The sequence below is a fragment of the Leucoraja erinacea genome, chromosome 15, assembly GCF_028641065.1.
Source record: "Leucoraja erinacea ecotype New England chromosome 15, Leri_hhj_1, whole genome shotgun sequence".
In the NCBI taxonomy this organism is placed as follows: Eukaryota; Metazoa; Chordata; class Chondrichthyes; order Rajiformes; family Rajidae; genus Leucoraja; species Leucoraja erinaceus.
This window is the reverse complement of record NC_073391.1, coordinates 18,549,051-18,567,443: the sequence shown is the minus strand read 5'-3', so window position 1 is coordinate 18,567,443 and position 18,393 is coordinate 18,549,051. Positions and strand designations below refer to the sequence as shown.

Sequence of the window (18,393 nt, the reverse complement as noted above, 5' to 3'; positions counted from 1 at the left end):
CTCATCCTTCTAAATTCAAGAGTATACAAGCCCAGCCGCTCCATTCTATCAACATATGACAGTCCCGCCATCCCAGGAATTAACCTTGAAAACCTACGCTGCACTACCTCAATAGTAAGAAAGTCCTTCCTCAAATTAGGGGACCAAAACTGCACACAATACTTGGTATGGTCTCACTTGGGCCATGTACAACTGCAGAAGGACCTCTTTGCTCCTATACTCAACTCCTCTTGTTATGAAGGCCAACATGCCATTCGCTTTCTTCACTGCCTGCTGTACCTGCATGCTTACTTTCAATGATTGATGAACAAGGACCCCCAGATCCCATTGTACCTCCCCTTTTCCCAACTTGACACCATTTAGATAATAATCTGCCTTCCTGTTTTTGCTTCCAAAGTGGATAACCTCACATTTATCAACATTAAACTGCATCTGCCATGCATCTGCCCACTCACCAAACCTGTCCAAGTCACCCTGCATCCTTATAGCATCCTCCTCACAGTTTACATTGCCACCCAGCTTTATGTCATCTGCAAATTTGCTAATGTTACATTTAATCCCTTCATTCAAATCAATAATATATATTGTAAATAGCTGTAGTCCTAACATCGAGCATTGCGGTACCCAACTAGTCACTGCCTGCCATTCTGAAGGGGACCCGTTATTCCCTACTCTTTGTTTCCTCTCTGCCAACCAATTTTCTATCCATGTCAGCACCCTACCCCCAAATACCATGTGCTCTAATTTTGTCCACTAATCTCCTGTGGGATATCAAATACTTTTTGAAAGTCCAGGCACACTACATCCACTAGTTCTCCCTTGTCCATTTTTCTAGTTACATCCTCAAAAAATTCCAGAAGATCAGACAAGCATGATTTCCCCTTCGTAAATCCATGCTGACTCAAACCGATCCCGCTACCACTATCCAAATGTGCGGCTATTTCATCTTTTATAATTGACTCCAGCATCGTCCCCAGGCTAACTGGTCTATAATTCCCTGTTTTCCCTCTCCCGCCTTTTTTAAACAGTGGGATAACATTAGCTATCCTCCAATCCACAGGAACTGATCCTGAATCTGTAGAATAAAGGGCATGAAAAATTGTGACTTTTTCATTTGAATGGATAGTCAAGAGATATTTGCTAAATGATGATTGGTTTGAGTGAATTGTTGTTTCTTCAGTTGTACTAAAATGAATAAGCTCAATAAATATAACCATAACCAAAAAAATGTGAATAAAATCTACAAACTCATTATTCTGGCATCCCACATTTTATTATGCAGTTCACCGACATTACAACTCCTTTCATATTTGTTTGTTGAAATTACTTAACCTTGCAGATTATTCCACGCTTTAAAAAAAATCTATTTCATTTAATCAATATGAAGCTGGGTCTCGACCAGAAATGTCACCTATTCCATGTTCTCCAGAGGTGCTACCTGACATACTCCAGCACTTTGTGTCCCTTTCAACCAAAGCATCTACCAGACTTTTAAAGGGATTTCATCCCACCCGGACCAATGTCCTTGAATCACATCTGGTATTTTATGGTTATTGGGTATACCAAGTATTTTTCCACTATCCAAAGTACAGATAAAATCAGTAGACATTGTAACATGAAATGTTTTTTTACAATGGGATGTTTTTCAATTCTTCAGATGATAATAGCTGTTCATATGTAGTTCCCAGCATCCCAGTTGTAATGGGCCTGTCCCACTTAGGCGACTCTTTAGGGACTAGTTTTAATGGAATTCACCTACGAAACCTGGCGACAGCAAAAATTGTCGCCACTGTCGCCGAAACATTTTCAACGTGTTGAAAATTTTGCAGCAGTTGCCTGTAGTAGCCCAAAAAATTGCCTGTGGGACAGGGCCATTAGACTGTGTATCTACTAAACAGTGCAAATACAAGTAGCTGACGCAGGTATTTGGAAAGAGAGTATATAAGTTAAACCCCAACTAGGCAATGCCTGTTTATGCTGAAATAAAATTAGAAATTGCTTGAAATATGCATCTATGGGAACAAAAACACAGGGAACCTTTCAGGTCAAAGAAGGCTCTTTAACTTGACCGTTCTTTCTACGGATGCTGCTTGAATTGTTGAGTATTTCCAGCTTGTTCTGTTTTAATAATTATTATTTAGTCAGTGCGTCTACAGTTTTTGCAAAAAATTTTCTTTGTTTCTATGATTAGTTGGAGGCGGTTCTTGAGAGATGTGAAAGAGAAAATTGCTTTGCATGATATTCAAACAGATCGCATATACTTTACATAAACATAAAGTCAAACTCAAGTACAGTAGATAGACCAAAGGGGAAGATACAGTGTGCAGAATTTAGTTCTTAACATTGTAGTACATCAGTGCCATAGACAATGCCCAATGTCCGCAATGAGGGTAGAGGTGAATTGGACATACCATTGGTTATGGAGGACCATTCGGAAGTTTAATAACCGAGGGGAGGAAGCTGTTCCACTGTCTGGTAGTGCGCGCTTTGTAGTTCTGTACCTTGCCGGGGTGGGGGGGGCCACAGAGAGAAAGATTGACCGGTGTGGAAAAAGTATTTGGTAAACTGCTTTTCTGAAGGAGCGTGAAGTGTAGATGGAGTCAATGGTGGAAAGTCTTGTCTGTGTGATGGACTGGGCTATATCTACAACTCTGCATTTATTGCGGTCTTGGGCAAAGCTGTTCCCAAACCAAGTTGCGATGCAATGCAACAGTATACTTTCTTTGACGCATCTGTTTGTAAGGGTCACTCGAGACGTGCCAAATTTCCTCAGTCTCCTCAGGAAGTAGAGGTGTTGGTGTGACCTCTCAACCATCGCCATCAATGTGTTCGTCCATGACAGGATCATTGGTAGTATTAACTCTAAGGAACTTGAAGTTCTCAACCATTCTCACTTAGGCACTATTGATGCTGATTGGGCATGTGCTCCACACTGCTTTCTAAAGCTGATAACTACCTCCTTCATCTTGCTGACATTGAGGCAGAGGTTATTATCCTGACACCATGTTACTAACATCTTTATCACCTTCCTGTACTCCGTCTCATTGTTCGTGATTCAACCTACAACAGTGGTGTCATCTGCAAACTTATGGATGGAGTTAGTGTTAAATTTGGCCGTTCGGTGTATAGGGAGTAGGGGACTATGAATGTATACTTGTTGGGCAACGATATTGAGAGTTATTGTAGACGAGGCCTTGTCACCTCTCCTCACTGATTGTGGTCTGTCGGTCCGAAAGTCGAGGATTCAATGACAGAGGGGGGAGCTGATTGAGCTGATCAGGCGTTTGGAGATGACTATGGTGTAGAATGGAGAGCGAGTTGATAAATAGGAGTCTAACATAGGATTCCTCGTTGCCTAGGTGTTCCAGTGATGAGTCCAGGGTCAGGGAGCTGGTGTGGACTTGTTGCGACAGTAAATAAACTGCAGTGGATCAAGGCAGGCTGGGAAGTTGGAGTAAATGTGCACCATCAACAGTCCATGAAACACTTCATGATGTTAGATGTCATAGCTACTGGAAAGTGGTCATTAAGGAACGCTACCTTACTTTTCTTTGGCACTAGGATGGATGGTGGTTAAGAAGGTAGGGACCTCAGAATGTAGGAGTGGGAGGTTAAAGATGTCTGTGAGCACCTCTGCCAACTGATCCACGCAGGTCCTGGGGACGTGGCCAGGGACTTCATCCAGGCCAGTTGCTTTCTGTGGTTTCCACCAGGTAGGCCGGTTTTACATTTGCCACAGTAACTGTTGGCGCAGGTGAACCCTTGACAGGCGGAGCGAGCGATGTTCCTCCACTGACCTCCTGTTCATAGTCGGCATGGAGTGCATTGAGCTTATCAGGAAGAGACCCAATGTTACCAGCGATACTGTCAGCCTTTGCATTGTAGTCTGTTACAAGCCTTGCCCCAATCTACGTATCCGTGTCGTTGTCTCGAGATTCCACCTTGGTCCGGAATTCCCTCTTGGCACCGCTAAAGGCTCTGCAAAGGTCATAGATAGATTTCTTGCACTGCTCTAGATTGTTTGACTTGAATGTTGCAGACATGGACCTCACCAGGGAGTGGACCTCATTGTTCATGCCAGAAACATTGCCGATATTCTCTGTTCCCAAATAAAGCTTTGCCTTGTTTTTGTTGAATACTGGTAAAGACAGTTATAGAGTCAAAAATCACAAAAACTAATCCTTTCATCCATGTTGTCTGTGCCAATCAATCTGTCTCACAGGTTTGCTTGAAATCTCCCTCTGAAATCACCTTCAGTTATGAGTTCCATCACCTCTGGCTTACTGTCCATCTCCCAATCCCTTAACTTTGGTGGCTGTGCCTTCAGCTGTCAACGGCATTAGATGTATTTGCAACTGCAATCCCTCTCCTCCTAAGAGCTATGTCTAACTCTCTCTTGAATACATCCAGTGAATTGGCCTCGACTTATAATATTGAATGTCCATCTCCCACAACCATCATGGGAACAAAGATGTCCTGTTTTGTATGCTGCTTTCCATGCGGATTAAATAGAGCTATGTTAGTAGTTTAGAAAAGTTAAAAATAAAACTGTAGAATGTTATTATTGCAAGTTATTATTGGTGGTAAATCTGGACTCTGAAAGGAAGGCTCCCGAAACTTTCACTCCATTTATTACATTTACTGAACTTACACATAGTTTAGAATTTATAGGTTAAGCAGGGTAGAATGTATCTGGGACCTGAGTCTATGGTTACTTGCAACTATGATTGCATCTGACAAATTGTGACCAGAAGGATCGTATGTGCCATTGTATTTGATCCAGATATTTGATAAAAAGATCATGATATTTCTGAGACTCTAAATTTCAAGTCCATGGTATTTAGGGAGAAGGAAAGAGCTGCATAAATTAAAACTTGCGTAAGACTGGACGGATTTAACATAATCTGTCTCCAGATGTCAGAAGAATGTACCATGCTAACCAGATGCAGACTGACCTATTTTTGGTCTCAAAGGACTTTTGTTTCTAGTTCAATTTCACAGGCAGATCTTTCCACCTTTCTTTAAAGAAAGTGGTCTTTGTATTTTCTGCATTGCAAACTTTGCGGGATCAATGCCATTATCATTCTGACATTCCCATTTACCAGTGTTCACATTGTGATGCCTTGCTGAGGTTGGGTAAAGGAATTCACAATGCAAGTAAATAGCAATATTCAGGCATTTGCTTCTATTCAGCTCTGCGGTTTGTGTTTCTTTAGCAATGTGAGTTAGAGGTAGTCAGGGAGCACACATACGCTGCAGATTACTAACCCCGACCACCCTCAGTGATGTCAACGAGAACAACAGCATTGCCCCTATCATTCTGCCCACTGGGAAAGTGAGAGACAGAAACAAAAGTTGCCCCATGGCCTGGATCTTAGCATGCATCAAATGAACGATCCATAGATGCCTTATAATTTATATGGTCATCACACCTCGTAGCTATTATGTATTATAGTACATTAAACCCAGGAGCCGACTGTGATACTGCTCCAATATGACCTCACGGCTGCAGTACCTAATGATACTGTAGCACTACATTCACAGTGATTATAAGCCACAATCCTTTTCCGATGCCCTGTTCTCTCTGCATAACCAATCACTGATAACATCCTGATTAATTTTACTGATTGTATGCTTCGTTGTCAACTTCCCCACGGCCAACGATGAACCATTCTACATTTCCTTGCCAGTCATCTGCTTAAAACCATAATTTCCACACTTTACATTCTCTTTGTATGCTTCCATATCTCTAGTTTCCCTCTCCCCTGACTCTCAGTCTGAAGAAGGGTCTCGACCTGAAACGTCACCCATTTTTTCTCGCTAGAGATGTTGCCTGGCCCGCTGAGTTACTCCAGCATTTTGTGTCTATCTTCAGTGTAAACCAGCATCTGAAGTTCCTTCCTACACATAAAGGGGCTGGCCCACTGCAGCGACCTAATCCACGAGTTCAGAAGAGTGTCTTCGACCTTTAAGCTCAAGGGCACTCGCCTGCAAAATCTCGAGCTGGATCGACCGTTAGCGATAAAACCACGAGCTGGATCGACCGACTGCACACGCACACACAAACACATCGCAAAGGCGGGGGCCAGGGAAAGCAGGGGAGCGCTGTCTGAAATTCACACCCGCGATGAAGAGGAAGGTAAAAGATGGCTGCCACAGTGTACGGTAAGTCCTTTAGAGAGTGCGCGGGGGGGGGGGAGAAGGGGAGAGAATGGGAGAAAAGGGGGAGGGGAGAGAAGGAGGGTAGACTCTTTTAAGAAGCCAGGCAACTTTTAATAAAGTTTAGCGGGCATTTTACTTACCGGTCGGTTTTCCTTGGTCCTGAAAACTCCAATGAGCCAATTAAAATGCCCAGTCAGCGAAGGAGATTGCCTACAGCTGCCATCGACTGCCTGTAACTACATAGCGACCCCACTCCACTGCACTACGAGTTAAAAAGAATCATGCCGACCAATTTTTACTCGCGGAAAACTATTCAACATGCTGAAACTTTTTCCTCGACCAAACTGCGAGTGTGCGGGAACTTCCCTCGAGCATGAAGGAGAGCTCCAGTGACCTCATAGGACCTCCTACCACCACGTGTCGACCATGCTGAGAGTTTGAGTCAAGGGCAAACACTGCTAAACTCGCACATTAGGTCGCTGCAGTGGAACGGCCCCTTTACTCCCTTTCAGATGTTTTAATGACTTAAAGCCAAGAGTACCTCACTACTCTGGACACTCTTATACTTGGACAGTATAAGGTGGCAATCCCAATGAGTAACTGCAAAAACACTGACGTCAGTAAGGGCATTCTTTGTGGATAAATGCTCATACTAGATTTTGTAATCGAACTAGAAAATGTCTGTGTTAGATACATAGAAACATAGAAAATAGGTACAGGAGTAGGCCATTCGGCCCTTTGAGCCTGCACCGCCTTCAATATGATCATGGCTGATGTTGTGCTTATGTAATTCATTGTTTTGTTTGGAAAGAAAATCCATTATATAAAATTGAAAATAATTATCTATCAAGAGGTTTTATACAAGATATTTTATTTTCACGATGACTGATTCATTAGAACTGGCCGTTTAAAGAAAAAGGATCTGAGCAGATTGAAACAATAATTTTTCATTATTGGAGATCTGAGATCTGCTGAAATAATTGAAGCCTGCTGTCTTTGTTTGTACAGAAGGATTATGATTTAATTGAGCCTGAGCAGCCGAGCCTCAGAAGTCTGTTGTTCATTGTGATCCTAATGTTGTACACATCACTGGGTACCTGCCATTGCAGAAGCTTTAAGATGATGAATGAGGCAACATTGCAAAGGACCTAACCATTATGTACCATTATGTATAAGGGACGAGGGAAGTGAGAGAACATTAAAAATTCCTCTTGGATTGTGTAGTCAGCAACTCCAGCAGTTGGAAATTTATTTTCAGTTAAAGTAGAATTCACCTTCAACAGCAGCAACAATATCATGTGGATTCACTAAATGTGCTAATATTGCTATCAAGAGCAGCAGTGACTTCAGTGCAAGAAAAGGCTTGAATCTACTTAAAGAAAGGCTTCGTGTCATAGACATATTGAATATTCATTAGACTGCTTCTTAGAATACACTGCAGCAATATCATCATTGATCAAACCCAGTTAAGACCAAACGGTACCATTTGATACATATATTTTACAGCAAAAATATAACTGGAAATTGCAGCATTTGAAGCAATTTTTAAACAGGCTTGTCTCATGGCCACAAAATAGAGTTGATTGCAGGCATTTCAGAAGGGATTTCTGTATTTTTTTAAATTGCATTTCATTTCATTTATTGCCTGCTGGCCTTATTCCTTTGTATCCTTCACTTGAGCCTAGTCACGCAGTCTTCACAGATAATGAAAATAGCAGAAGCCTTACCTCACACCCTTAGAATGTATGATTTGAAGCTCAATAATGAAAATCAGTGACGCTTGGAAAATGGTGGGACTTGCTGTGTGCCTTTATGCTAAAAGAATTCCTAGAATCTACGAACCTGTAAGTTGGAGTTTAAAAAATAGTAAATTACAACCTCAAAATCATGTAGCCAAATTACAATCATTGTGTAGTCTTTAAAAAAGTAATGTTGAACATAACATTGGAACTGGGGTTTTGATAGGCGATGTTATTGTGGTGTAAAAAGGTCAGCACCGACAAATCACAGAACAGGCAGTTTGTCAAATTATAAGCCAATGTGTAAATAAATACAGTTTGATACAGCACATTGTTTGGCCTTTTTTTCCCCGAAATCTATCATGACCATTTTAACATTATATTATTATTATATAGCCAAGGAGGGAAAAAGAACACAGCCCTTTTAGTTCAAATGACATCTCAGCTGTCCTGAAACAAAAATAAACAAATAGCCATGTTATCCGAGCCAGCCCAATGCCTGCCTCTTTGTGTTGTGACAGGATGCAGAGATCCGTGGGAGGTGGCGGTAGGGAGTGTGGAAGATTTCTTCCCCAGGCCATTTGCTGCCCAGGAAACGGGACAGCATCAGGTTGTTGGTGGAGCTCAGCTGAAGTCTGGCTAATCACTGGGGGTCTGACAAAAAATAAAATTGTCAGAGGTCCGGGAGTAGATTTAGTCGTCGGTCCTTTTAAAATAACGCCAATCACTACTAAGAGTATTTTTAAATTAAGAGTGGCTCTATTGTCCAGTTGCCAAAGGGAAGTCTTTTAAAAGAAAGGAAATCCAGCATATTGTGAAGTGGCTTGAGCGGCTGACTGGTGGAGAACGCCATCCAATGCAGGAGTTACTGCTGCCTTTTGTTTTCTTTGTTCTTTTCCTGGTTTTGATCCTCCTCTTTTCCTCCTGATTAAATTAGTTTGTTCTTGCATGTAATAATCCGTTCCTTCGCAGCAACCAACTCCTACCTCCCACCCCCCCCTCCCACCACCCGATCAATGCGAGATGGAGGGGGTCAACAAATGAATTTCATGGAACATGATTTTAAACCCACCATGTGCGCAGAACCCAGGGGTAGTTTCTCACTGAAGAGAATCTGCACGTTCATTAACATCTTTAATTTGGGCTCCTTTAACGCTACTGGTGCTGCAGGCAGGGATGCTCCTGGAGGTTAGGGAACTCAGCAATAGCAAAGAGGTGGGAGACACAAGTTGCCAATGTAAGTGGCACCGGAAGTAGGTTTGTTGGAATTCTGCCTGGATCAGTGGGTATTAGCTCTAAGGAGAGGTTGGAAAAAAACTTGGATCATTGGAGTTTGAAGGGAGACCTGATAGAACCATATTATATTGTGAGAGGCATAGATAGGGTAGACAGCCAGAATCTTTTCCCACAGGGTTGAAATGTCAAAGATTAGTAGGCAGAGCTTTAAGGTAGAGGGGGAAACTTTAAAGGGGTTGTGCAGGCAAATATTTTGCTCAGACTGGTGGGTGCCAGAACGTATTGCCGGGGATGGTGGTGGATGCAGGTACAATAGAAGCAGTTAAGAGGTTTTAGATGGGCACATGCATATGCAGGGAAAGGAGGAACATGGATCATCACATGCATGCAGTGGAGAATAGTGTAATTTGGCATTCCGGTGGATACAGACATTGTGGGACGAAGGGTCTCATACTATTCTAAATGCTCTTAAAGTTGGCCTCCTTAGCATGTCAGGTGGTGCAGGAGTACACCTTGAAGATCTACAAAGAAGCAATAAGCTTGCCCCATCCCAATTTACCTTCACTGTACCTTCCCATTGCAGGACTCTCTCCCCTCCCCCATCCAACCGCTAACCTGTCCCTTTGCACCCATGACACCATCTCCTAATGGCTAGCCTCCTTCCATGTCCAATGTTCCCTTCCATTGTTTGCCAGTGTTAAGCACAAAGACTCTTGCCACCACTTACCATCTCCTTACCCACCCGCAAGATGGCTCATTCTCTCAGCTGCTGTTCGGGAAATATAGATAATGTGAACTTGCTTACTTTACGAAATCCAAATGGAGGCTTTCAGGTAAAATTTCCAGAGTCTTTGTGTCCCAAGGCAGTGCCAACCTGGTGGTCCCAGAAAAATGAATGACCAAATTTCTGACCTTCAGTCACCAGCTTTTGAACTAATTTTGAAATGTATTTCTGTATTTGCTTAAAAATAATTGGAATAATTTGTTCTTGAATTTCAAAAACAAAGGGACAAGAACATTGTTTATTACATATCAATAATGTAAAATTGGAGCCGTTTCATAGTATGCATGCTGGTGCCACCACGGTGTAGGAGTTGTGTTAGTGCACATCATTTGGGCAGTGACTTTGGTCTGGTGGGTCTGTTGTGGTGTTGGATTTGTATCAGCGCAATGATGCTCACCCGCTCACTGTCCAGAGGCATCTGGTGGCTTCAAGTGTTGGTGAACATTGGAGGCAGCATGTTTAGTTTATCTACATTATAAACCCATATCTGAAGATAGGGCGGTACACAAAAAAGCTGGAGAAACTCAGCGGGTGCAGCAGCATCTATGGAGCGCAGGAAAAAGGCAACGTTTTGGGCCGAAACCCTTCTTCAGACTGAAGATAGGGCAGGTGTTGTCACTATTGTGAGTTGTACCTCACTCAACCTGTATCCAATCGATCAACATGGCCTTTACCCATCCATCTGTGCATGATTAAAGTTCCTTTTGTTCATTTCTGAGGTGCAGTATTGCTCGCAAGCTAAGTCCATCCTGTTTGCAATTAAGAAGCTATTGGTGAGCTGTCCTGATCTGTTGCAGTCTGGGTGATGATCAATATCTCTACTATGCCTCTAAATATAAATTTTTGGCATTTTGATCTGCAGTTTGAAGCTGCACATTTAGATCTGCATCTATATTGTGTGTAACTTGGTGGGGAAAAGGGCTTGATGCGATGGTCATGCCCATGTAGGTTTGAATGGAGGAAACCTTTGTAGGTTGCTGCAGCACATTCCTAACTGTGATCAAGGAGTTGGTGATGAGCTGCCTTCCTGAGCGACTGCAATTGGTAAAGGTACAACCACAAGGCTGAAGGGAAGGGAGTTTGGGGTTTGTGATCCTATGGTGGTGAAGGGATGGCGATGCCTTTGCAAGTCAGGATGGTGTGCCACATGGAACAAAGCTGTAGATAGCTGGGCCGTTCCCACATGGTCGCTGGCAGAGGTGTGGATTTGGCAGGGTCTGCTGCAGGGGTGAAAGAATGATTCCCAACGACACATACTGTATCTGATAGTATTTTAAATTTAGAAATAAATATATACATTTCTATATATATTTAGGCAGAAGTTTTAAATGATACAGAAGGGCAGCATGGTGGCGCAACAGTAGTGTTGTTGCCTTATAGCCCCAGACACCAGGGTTTGATCCTGACCACTGGTGCTGTATTTACAGAGTTTGTACATTCTCCCTGTGACCTGCATGAGTTTTCTCCAGCTGCTCCAGTCTCCTCCCACACTCCAAGGACGTACAGGTTTGCAGGCTAATTGGCTTGGAAACATTGTAAATTGCCCCTAGTGTATAGGGGATAGTTGCTAGTGAGCGGGGATCACTGGTCGGCATGGACTCAGGGTCATAAGGGCCTGTTTTTTGCACTGTGTCTCTAAACTAAACTGATAAACTAAAGTAGGCTGACTCTAAGGGCCAAATAAGCCTACCCCATTCACCTATTGTCTATTGTCTATAATTTAATTTCATGCAGAGAGGCTTGAGGGACTGAATGTCCACCTCTCATTCCAGTTTTTTTCATTTGTTTTACTGCGATCCCTTCATTTCTCATAATGTTTTCACAGACCAGGAAGAGGAACTGCCTGCACGAGTCTCAGTGTTCCTCGATTTTGAATATAGCGATGACAGAACTTTACCAGTCACCTCATGTTATCACTGTACACCAGCTGCAGTTATTGATGCAGTTGTAACTGCTGAAATTTTAGTTCTATTTTATCGGACACAGTACTTTACTGTTTTAGATCAATTAAAAAAAAACATCTGCTGAAAAAGAGGAACAAAGTGTTAGTTTATAAAATCTCATCCTTGAAGCAGAATTAGGGCACGTAAAAACACAGAGGTTAGTACAATAGAATGAAAAGCCTGTGCTGGTACAGTGAGTGTCTCATTGTGCGCTGAGACATATTTTATAACAGAATACCTTTGCGATAGTGGTAGGCTCCAGGCACTGGTGCTGTGAAAGCAAGATTGGGGTTTTCAATCTCATTTAAATTCAGTGAACATAATAGAACAGGATCCAGGCAATCAAGGGGTGGGTGCCGTCGGATACAACGCTGAAGTTCTTCTGCAATAGCCTGTGCCGTGCCAGTAGCCAGTTCACAATGTGATTAGAAAATGTTGGAATCGAGTGTAACAGCAGATACACTCTGCCGTACAACGATCTTATGAAAGAACGGCAGTTGGTGGGAGCAAAAAGGATGCCTAGTCTGGAGTAACTTTGTACACGTATGCAAGCAGGAATTCATCAGTGTGGCTGCTGCTTTGAACTGAACTGCAAGAAATCTTGACGACGGTATTGGTAAAGAAATGGCTTTTAGTCCGTGGCATCTTCTGTCTCCAGCACAATGGGCTCATTGGACATGGTCTGCCGTGTGTGGTGGAGGAGACCGCAGACTCCAGTATGTGCAGAAAATAACCAGAGATAGGCATGTTTTTTTATTGATTTATTTTTTCGGAGAGAACTAAGATTAGTACCAACGGTTTTGGAATTTCGGCGTAACTGGTTAGAATTCTCACAGAAAGTATTCATTTTGTTTTAGGAGCTCAGACTCGGAGGGAACGTTTGAGACACCTGAAGAGACTACGCCTGTGAAAGTTCCTCCCCAGATCACCTCCACGGTTGCTGAAAAGGAAATCCAAGAGCAGCCAGACACAGAAGATTCAGGTAAAGAAAACCAAGTCTGCATATCGTGGGATTTTAAATGTCTGATTAGTAAAATAGAGCATCATAAGCTTTGCACCAGACTGGCAAACAGTAAGTATTTTAAACAGGGTGGCAGTTTACATTTCCTGGTGTTAATTGAGGCTTCTTGTATCAATTATACAACAATGCATTCTGACATGAGGTTCACATTCATTAAACCGAATTAAAACAAAACAGCATTTCCTTGGCATGCATCTTAAACAAAGTATTAGTGGTATGTATGGAGGACCTCTGCTGTGAACATAAAGCTGTTGATAAACACAAAAGGCCGGAATAACTCAGCGCGTCAGGCAGCATCTCTGGAGAAAAGGAATAGGTGACGTTTGGGGTCAAGACCCTTCTTCAGACTGAGTGTCAGGGCAAATGAGATAGATGGTACATAGAACAAATGAATGGAAGATATGCCAAAAGCAACAATGACAAGGAAAGGTGGAGCACACAATGTTCCATTGTTGTCTGTGGGATAGGTGATAATGTAGACAGTCAAACTCAGCAGGATGACAGTGAAACTAGTACGACAACCAGTGTGGGGAAGGGTACAGAGAGATGGAATGCAAGGGTTACTTGAAATTAGAGATATCAATCTTCATACCGTTGTGTTGTAAGCTGCCCAAGTGAAACATTTCCGGTCGGTAGGGATGGACAGCATGCTTTGTTGGTGGGAGAACCTGATTGACTAATTTGATTGTGTTTTTGAAGAAGTAACAAAATATTTTATATGTGCTCGGTGGTTGATGTCGTGCACATAGACTTCAGTAAAACATTTAACAAGCTCCCTAACAGAAGGCAGGTCCAAAAATGCATGGTGAAAACAAAATGTATAAAAATGGCCTTTATTAAAATCTGACAATGTGCATTTTAACCACATGTGATTTTCTTTTCAATTACAAATCTCAAATTGTGGAGTACAGAGGCAAATAAATAAATGATGGGTCTTTGTCCCAAACATTATGGTGGGCCCTGTAAGAACATGGAAATCATATACACCTTTATAAGACTTTGAATAGGCCTCAGCTGGAGTATTATGTGCAGTTCTGGTGGCCACACTGTACGAAGGGCTCGAATGCACTGGATCATCTATTCGTTTCCTGGGATGGAAGGTTTAAGCTATCAGGAGTGACTGGATAGGCTGGGTTGGTTTTTCTTGGAGCAGGGGAGGCTGAGGTGGGGCCTGGAAGTTTCATACAACAATATGGGGCTAGCTAGGGTGGATGGTGAGAAACCTTCCACTAACCTGGAGGTGTTCAAAACCAGAAGATGTAATCTTTAAGTTGAGAATAAATAGGGTTAAGAGGTTGTCCCACTTACACGACTTTTCAGCAACTGGCTTCGACCTTCAAGCTCGAGGGCACTCGCCTGAAAAACCTCGAGCTTGATCGACCGCACACATGCACGCACACACACACACACACACACACACACACACACACACACACACACACACACACACACACACACACACACACACACACACACACACACACACACACACACACACACACACACACACACACACACACACACACACACACACACACACACACACACCCACACACACACACACACACACACACACACACACACACACACACACACACACACACACACACACACACACACACACACACACACACACACACACACACACACACACACACACACACACACACACACACACACACACACACACACACACACACACCACACACACACACACACACACACCACCACACACACACACACACACACACACACACACACACACACACACACACACACACACACACACACACACACACACACACACACACACACACACACACACACACACACACACACACACACACACACACACACACACACACACACACACACACACACACACACACACACACACACACACACACACACACACACACACACACACACACACACACACACACACACACCACACACACAAGTCAAGTCACCACACATTTGTCACATACACACACGAGATGTGCAGTGACATGAAAAGTGGCAATGCTCGCGGACTTTTGTGCAAAAGACAAACACGCACGCACCAACACAAACCACACACAATCACACCATATTCACATACAAATATGGAAGGAAAAACGCTCACAGAGTTAGTCACACATACACAGTCCGAACACTGGGAAGAAACACCTTCTCAACCTCTCACTCACCGCACAACGGACACCTGACCCAGCACAACAGTCACGTTGCACACACCACATTTTATTTGCACTGGACACCTCCTGTTGTACACCTGCACGACAAGTTCCCACAGTGCGTTCGGCTGAACGCACCCACACACCTTCTTGTCACACAGAGCACCCACCACCCCGGACAAGATGCTTTCCCACCCCCCCACACACACACCCGGAACAAGATGCACACACACACACACACACACACACACACACTCACACACACACACACATATCCTCGGACACACACACACACAGTTCACCCTATCCACACACCCCACACACTCACACACACACACATGTGCCACCTAAACCACAACACACTCCTTTGTTTTTTTGATGTTCACACACATCACACCAGAGTGCTACATCACCACCCCTCACACACACATCATTGTCACACCCACCACACACACACACACACATTATGATTGGACACACACACAGTCACACACACATACACACACAACCCACACACACTCCGATGACCCTCCATCTTGACACCCACACAAAGTCCAGGACACACACACACACAACACACAATTCACAGTAGCACTGGCACTCACTACACTCACTCACAGCATCCTCACGTCGCATGCTGAAAATTATTCCTCGGCCAAACTGAGTCCGCGAGTATGCGGGAACTTCTCTCGAGCATGAAGGAGAGTTCCAGTGACCTCCTAGGACCACGTGTCAACAATGCTGCGAGTTTGTGGCAAGCACAAACTCTTCTAAACTCGCAAATTATGTCACCACAGTGGGACAGGCTCTTTAGAAGAGATCTGAGGAAATATGGAAAAGGATCATTGCAACCTGGAAGACACTGCAAGGCTGAAAAGGTGGGGAGGCAGATACATTCACAACATTTATAAAGTATCTGAATGTGCACTTGAATTGCCATGGCATGGAAGGCCCTGAAGCAAGTGCTGCTAAAAGTATGAGGGGAGATGGATACTTGATGATTCGCATGAACATGGTGGGCCAAAGGACCTGTTTCTGCCCTTTTTGGCTCTATTGTTTTATGCTAATGCATTTATAGTTTGTAATAATGACAGCTTAGCACTCTAGCTGAAATGTTGCATGGCTTTGGATTCTTTACAATACAATACAATACAATACAATACAATTTATTTGTCATTTGGACCCCTTGAGGTCCAAACGAAATGTCGTTTCTGCAGCCATACATTACAAAACAAAAGACCCGAGACACAACACAATTTACACAAACATCCATCACATCGCTGTGATGGAAGGCAAAAATACTTATCTCTTAAATGTTCAGTATAAATATTTTGTTGAAAGAGGTAGAGGCAGTGACATCTATGAAAACAATGTTACGGCATATTTAGTATTTAGTGCTTAAAGCCAGCTTAAATGCACTCTTGTCAAAACACAAGGTGCTGGAGTAACTCAGTGGGTCAGGCAGGAGCTCTGGATGACATGGAGGACATGGATAGACAACATTGTGGGTCGGGACCAACCTTCAGACTCTCGTCACTTGGATCTTTGCAATGACACTATTAAAGAAAGAAGGACCCGGTGCGTGGGAGGGACTGCGGAGAACATGGAGGGACCCGGCGGGGCGAGAATAAAGCGGCACCTGGGGTGGGGGGGTGAGGTGCGCCGAGAATAAAGAGAGGGACCATCGGGATTTTAGTGAGTACTTTGTCGCTTTGCCGGCGCCGGGCACGTGGCGACTCTTTGTGTACTTTGTGTATCGTATGCAAATACAAATAATTTCTCTGCACTTAGCAACATGTGACAATAAAGTTTCATTGAATCATTGAGATTTCTTCAAGTCCTCACTCAAATGCTGAAAACAAAATCAAATTCTGCATAGACCTGATTTGCTCAAACTCAAAATGGCACAAAAATGGCTGCAGTTAACTGTTAAATATTTGTCTTGTAAACTAATCTTGATATCCTAATGGTAGAGAACCAATGTTATTTATTGGATATTGTTGCAGAGAGAATAAATGCTTTTTGTGACAGAGAGAAACATCACTTCATGCTGGTTGTTTTGTTGCCACTAAGCAAATTTGAAGTCTGCAGGGACCTGCATATAGATTATGACGTGTGGGTTTTTAAAAATAGAATCTAGCCAGCCAGTTTTTATTTCTACGCAGTGCATCCTGTTCATAATTTTATGCTGAAAATGCAGTTGGCAAAGCATTTAAATCTAAAAATCTAACATGCGTAATTTGAGTTATTTCATGGACATATTTGAAACTGATGCTGGATTTTCTTTATTATTTTGATAGCTGAAAAATCAAAGCAGTGAAAAATGATTTATTGTTCAGTTACAACAACTAGGTTTGTGTTCCAAGGAATTTCCCAGCAATAGACTAATGGTAGAGGTTTTGGACATGTTGAAGAATTTGAAGAGGACGCATAATTTGTCCGCTTTGACTGAAATCTGTTACAATGAGGTTGTGAAAATGCAGATGGAGAAGGGGTATGGCAGAAACAGGGCAAACGAGAAGATAGATTGGCCAAGTTTACCTGAAGTTGGAGAATTCACCGTTCATGGCATTGGTTTATAGGTTACCCAAGCGGAAAGATGATGAGCTGTTCTCTCAGTCTGACAGTGGAGGAGAACAAGCTCAGCAAAGTCGGTGTGGAAATGGGAAGGTGGATTAAAATGATGGGTAACCAGTCATCTGTTTAAGATACCAGCATCTGCTGCTTGTTGGATCTCCTGAGTACCTGGCCTTCAATGCATGATATGTGGGCAACCTTTTGTTCAGCAAGGTGCCAGCACAGGGACAAGCAAAACTTTGTGCTGATTCCGAAACAAGGTTTGAGGAAATTGCTGCATGAATGGTCCATTTGGAATAATGAAAACCAGCCTTGTCAAGAAGGAGCTTCTAGCGTGCCTGTCAGAAATGAATTACTTTACACTCCAATGAAAGTGTTTGATTTCCTCAAAAACACATCTTATTCCAATTGCTTTGTGACTGAACTATTTTATTCAGATTAATATCACGATGTGCCAAATGGGAGCTTGTTCTGATTATTTTATGTTATGTGAAGATATCTCAGTGTAAGCGCACCAACACTATATTAATAGCCCATGGGTGAGGATACTGAATGACGAGGAAGGTTTTAGCAACTGGCAGCAGAAGGCTAAAATGCGCATATGACGGGAAAAGATTACTTTTGAGAGAAAACTTGCCAGCACTATTACAATCAAATAGTAAAAGTTTCTATGGCTATATAAATCCAGAGAGGGCAGCAAAGGTAAATGTGAGGCCATTAGAAAATTCATATCATCCAATTAATAAATGGCAGGTCT

At 42.9% G+C, this 18,393-nt stretch overlaps 1 protein-coding gene across 1 annotated transcript in view; it reads left to right on the top strand.

The window, feature by feature from the left end:
* Positions 1-18,393, top strand: part of LOC129704006 (uncharacterized) — a 234,455-nt gene that overhangs the window by 150,069 nt on the left and 65,993 nt on the right. The window contains exon 17 of the mRNA XM_055646803.1: positions 12,722-12,846. Coding sequence (XP_055502778.1) covers positions 12,722-12,846 — 125 coding nt within the window. The remainder of the gene's footprint in view (positions 1-12,721; positions 12,847-18,393) is intronic.